General features: G+C 33.7%; 2 protein-coding genes across 2 annotated transcripts in view; one reads left to right on the top strand and one right to left on the bottom strand.

The window, feature by feature from the left end:
• Positions 1-2,149, top strand: part of LOC101500410 (uncharacterized) — a 4,743-nt gene extending 2,594 nt beyond the window's left edge. The window contains 1 exon segment of the mRNA XM_012713673.3: positions 1,519-2,149. Within this exon segment, the coding sequence (XP_012569127.1) occupies positions 1,519-2,009 (491 nt within the window). The 3' untranslated portion in view covers positions 2,010-2,149.
• A 638-nt stretch (positions 2,150-2,787) lies between these two features.
• On the bottom strand, positions 2,788-4,405 carry LOC101499762 (large ribosomal subunit protein uL2x-like). Its single transcript, XM_004492660.4, has 2 exons — positions 3,852-4,405; positions 2,788-3,363 (listed from the first exon to the last, which is right to left on the bottom strand). The coding sequence occupies exons 1-2, from the start codon at positions 4,289-4,291 to the stop codon at positions 3,021-3,023; spliced, it is 783 nt and encodes a 260-aa protein (XP_004492717.1). The 5' UTR covers positions 4,292-4,405; the 3' UTR covers positions 2,788-3,020.
• Positions 4,406-5,127: the final 722 nt, after the last annotated feature.

The raw sequence follows: 5,127 nt of genomic DNA, 5'->3' as shown, positions 1-5,127 counted from the left end.
TATATATATATATGAAATGGACGTACATTTGTCTTTAATCGGTAAAAACTAAAAAACATGTCTATGTGTGTGATGTTGTTTGGATGAAAAGGTTTTTAAAAGAATTTTAAAAATCAACAAATTTTACTTGGAAGAGATCGTGGACGGACCAACATAAAATAAGATTATATATAAAATATTATCAATTAATTTCATATGTTTGATTTTAGTATAATAGAAATTTAATTTTTAGATGTATTTAAAATATCCAATCTAATAAAAATAATAAACATTGTTATCACAAAGAGTTGAACTAGAGACATAAGATTTATAAAAGTCTCTATACCACTAAGTCATTTCACAATTTATCATTATTAACGAGACATTGGTTATACATATCGTATATTACAGATAAATATTATTGTAGGTATATCTATTTTTATCGAAGATGAAAATTTTGGGGTAGCTTCTCCTGTCATAACTAAGTTCCACCCTGCATAAAAGTCCCTGAAAAATATAATTTACCGTCAAAATAATCAAACGACCGTTATAACGTCAGAGACTAAATGAATTGATATTTAGAATTTTTGTTCAGTCAAAGACTAAATTGACAACGTCTTATATATTCAAAGACTAAGATGGTAGTTTATCCAAATTTCTATTTTTAAAATGACTTATTTCACTACTATTATTTTTTAAAGTCTCTAAATACATATTTGGATTGACTAGTATTTGGATTGAACAAATATATATTAGATTTTTAAAAACATTGAATGTTTTCATGCTTTTCTCTCGTTGATACAAATTAAAAATCTTCAATAAGTACAGATAAAAAAAATTGAAGCAAAGACATATGTATTTTTTTTTTTTTGACTAATCACGTGTGTAGATATTTAGGTATAGAGAAGACAATAGCCTATTATTGGAATATTCTATTGTTCATAAAATACTATCAATTCTTTTCTTTTTCTTTTTTAATAAACTTTAAACGTAGAGAGGTGAAAAAATCTGAATTTAAACTCAAATTTATATATAAATAATGTTATTAAAACTACCAACTAAGTTGTACTTACGAAACAAACTAATATCAATTTTATTAAATTCAATGGCATTAAATAAATCATGCACTTTAGCAAATAATTTAAATTAAAAGTTGAAAACTTAAATTTTGTTTGGTAAAAAAAGTTAAGCTACTAGAGCCTAGATGTCTTAGTTGTCATGTGCTAAACAAGGTAGTGGAAAATTTGTTCTTTGACCCCAAAAGCAATCCTTTATTGTGGTAATTGTCATTTGAGTTTAACACGGTAGGATAGAACGCATTGCCTTTTGACCCAAAAACTAACCCCTACCCTCCAGCTTCTTGTTTCAATCAAACAGAAGTTTCCTATATATACCCTACTCAAAGCTCCATCGTAGCATCAAATACAAAGAAGAACTAAGAGAAGAAACAGAGTTGCATTGACAAAATGAAGAGCTTTTGTCCCAAAGTTTCTTTTCTTTTATTGATTACTCTTATTTTAACATGTGTTTATTCTGAAGCTCAAAAATGTCGTCCAAACGGTCGAATCAGAGGAAAGAAAGCACCAACAGGACAATGTAATAAAGAGAATGATTCAGATTGTTGTGTACAAGGAAAGATGTACACAACATATGAATGTTCACCATCAGTATCTACTCACACTAAGGCATATCTCACACTTAACAGTTTTCAGAAAGGTGGAGATGGCGGTGGCCCTTCAGCGTGTGATAATCAGTACCATTCTGATGACACTCCAGTTGTTGCACTTTCTACAGGGTGGTTCAACGACAAGAGCAGATGTCTCAACAACATTATTATAAGTGCCAATGGAAAAAGTGTGGTGGCCAAGGTGGTTGATGAGTGTGACTCTACAATGGGATGTGATGAAGAACATGACTACCAACCTCCTTGTCCAAACAACATTGTTGATGCTTCCAAAGCTGTGTGGAAAGCCTTGGATGTGCCTCAAGAACAATGGGGTGGCCTTGACATTACATGGTCCGATGCTTGATTGTAGAAGATAAAATGTATATCTATGTTTGTGTTGTATTATTTGGGTGATACACTGTACTTTTATGTCTCATATTATGTGAATTACGTAAATGTTGTTGCAAGTTAGCATAATGTTATAAATTAAGATAATTCATTACAAGCTCCATGGTTTTTGTTCCGGTTACACAAAATTAGTCTCACACATCTGATTTATAAATTACTCTTAAACTCACCAAGCCAAAATCGAACAATACCTTTAAGACATGGTTGCCAAAATCGAACAATACCTTTAAGACATGGTTACGCAGATTCGAGGTCAGAACAGTTTTAAAATGTGAACTGTATCACCTTGTGAATTATGAGATGACTGCAATATTTCAATTGTAGTAATGTTTGCAATTGCTTAGCACTATTATATTTTAGAAATTTACAGGGATCGCATAACTCCTATATTTTGAAATTCACATAAATCACAACATAACTCACTACACTTTTATCAAAAAACCAAAACAACCTTGTATTGTATCCTATCAAGCTTTCATGTCCTAACAATGTTTTTTTTTACTCTTCATTTGGTAAAATTTTGATTGAGGATAAGAGAAAAAAAATTAGATTGATGGCAAACTGGTAGAAAATAAAAATTATTGAGGATGAGATTTTGAAAGTGTATATTTAAAAGTTACATTGATGAAGCTATAGTCACAACACAATTTGATAACCAGCCTGAAGCTATAGGATAAACGACATAGTCGATGAAGCACATAAAATTCAAATAAAAGACAATAAAAACATGTCCATAATTCAAATTCGAATTGTAATAAAAAAACCAATTTAGCCTTTCCAACCAAATAGTAAATCAGTATGCAGAGAAACTGCAGGATAGATGGAACATATTATAAAACAAGCTGTCTACCAAAAGCTTCACATTTTTTGGGGAAATGGTTCTCATAACAATAACCAAACAGTTTAACAAGAAACAAAATTGGAAAACACAGCAATAAAATATAATCCTAACAAACTAATCTTTTAATTAAACCTTATCGGCCTTAGCAGCAGTAGCAGCAGCTTGACCTCTAAGACGACCAGTCCTCTTGGCAGCAATGAGACCAACCTTTTGTCCAGGAGGTGCATCACGTCTGACAGTACTTGCATGACCAATATGCTGGTGATTACCTCCTCCATGAGGATGCTCAACAGGATTCATAGCAACACCACGAACCTTAGGCCAGCAGTTTCTCTTAACCCTAAACTTGTGGTAAGCATTACCAGCTTTCAAAAGTGGCTTCTCAGTTCTTCCTCCACCAGCAACTTGCCCAATCATTGCCCTACATTCACTTGGCACAACCTTCTTGGCACCAGAAGGAAGCTTGATCCTGTAACATGCAAAATCCAACATTAAGATTACAGTGCAATTACAATTTTTAAAATCAAACAAAATCATAAATTCAATTATTCTCAATTATAGGAAATCATCCTTAAAAATCCTAAAAGAATCATTTCCTAGATACATTAAACTAGTCAGAACCCTTAAATTAATGATTTCCCCTCAATTTAGTCATCATCAGAAGAACTAGTCTAATTAGAAGAACAAAATAAATAAGAACCTAGAGTATAATTAAAAACTAATCAAATTAAAAAACTATTTAAAAAATTTGCTTAAAAATGTAAAAATTAAAACTAATCTAATTTGAAATTAATATAATTTGATCCGGTAACAAACCAAATCAACCATTTCTATTCAACATTCAATTTTCATGAATAAAAAATCAAATTAATCCATACAAAAACATAATCCAGTTTCAATTGCTCAAATAACAAATATAAGAATTATATCTATTAAACAAAATAAAGAGAACCACACCTAGATGTATCATTATCAGGGTTGTGACTGATAACAATAGCGTAATCACCAGAGGCTCTAGCAAAAGCACCACGGTCACCAACATGATGCTCGACATTACAAATAACAGCACCTTCAGGGATAGAACGGAGAGGAAGAACATTACCAACAACGAGAGTCGCTTTTTTACCGCAGTAAATGAATTGACCGGTGTATAAACCTTCAGCGGCGACGAAGAGTTCGTTCTGTTTCTTGTAACGGAACGGGTGACGGAAAGTAACTTTAGCGAGAGGTGCACCGCGACCTGGATCGTGAATAACGTCAGTTACAACACCTTTGAGGTAACCGTTACGTTCTCCGAAGTCGAGACTGCGGAAACGTGCCGGTCCTTTGCGGTGGTGTGTGTGAGACTTGAAGACGGAGCCAGCTCCCTTACGCTGTGCACGGATCACACGTCCCATTGTTTGTTGCGGCTCTGGAGATAGACGCAGATGCAGTGGAGAGTATGAACAATGAGAACTCTGCGTTGGTTTTGAGCCGGGGAAAACTAGGGTTTGACTGTTTATTGGACGTTAGTCGGGCCGGCCCGAGGAAGCCCAATATGGTACAAAATGAATAGGAATGTCGGGTTGGGTTGGGTTGGGTTGGGTTGGGCTGTTTTGACAAAAATCTGATACCCGAATCTAATCGAACATTAGAGAATTGTACTGCGCACCCCCCACTTTTACCTTCCACCCCCCAACTATAAGTAAAAGACCATACTGCCCCTAATTTTAACTATAAAATCCTAAAAAAAATTAACTTTCCTTTTTTTCCCCATTTGTTCGAAACTCTGAAACATCCGATTCTCCCACCCTACCAAATATTCGAACCTTTGACACATTCGAAGTGAAAAAGTAAGGATTTTTCGAACCTTTCCTTGAATGTTAAACATTCGAAGCCCTTTTTTTCCAGATTTTTCCAAAACCTTCGAACATTTCGTTGAATGTTAAACATTCGAAGCCCTTTTTTTCCAGATTTTTCCAAACCTTCGAACCTTTCCTTGAATCTTAAACTTTCGAAGCCTTTCTTTTTCCAGCTTTTTCCAGACATTCGAAACTCTCTATGAATGTCAAACCTTCGAAGCAAGTTTTTTCCAGAAATGTTCAACCATTCGAACCTTTCCTTGAACTTGAAACATTCGAAGTTCAAAAGTTTCGAAGGTTTCCTTCAAGATGAAATATTCGAAATGTAAAAGATTCGAGCATTTCTGAAAGATTCAAAAAACTGGGCTTCGGAACTTTGAGATTGATGGAAA

This window comes from Cicer arietinum, chromosome 3 (genome assembly GCF_000331145.2).
Source record: "Cicer arietinum cultivar CDC Frontier isolate Library 1 chromosome 3, Cicar.CDCFrontier_v2.0, whole genome shotgun sequence".
NCBI classification, from domain to species: Eukaryota; Viridiplantae; Streptophyta; class Magnoliopsida; order Fabales; family Fabaceae; genus Cicer; species Cicer arietinum.
This window is presented reverse-complemented; position numbering and strand designations above follow the sequence as displayed.

Coding starts and splice junctions, on each gene's coding strand:
- LOC101499762 (XM_004492660.4), bottom strand. CDS start 4,291: ATGGGACGTGTGATCCGTGCACAGCGTAAGGGAGCTGGCTCCGTCTTC. Junction 3,364..3,851: donor CCTGATAATGATACATCTAG/GTGTGGTTCTCT, acceptor TGCATGTTACAG/GATCAAGCTTCCTTCTGGTG.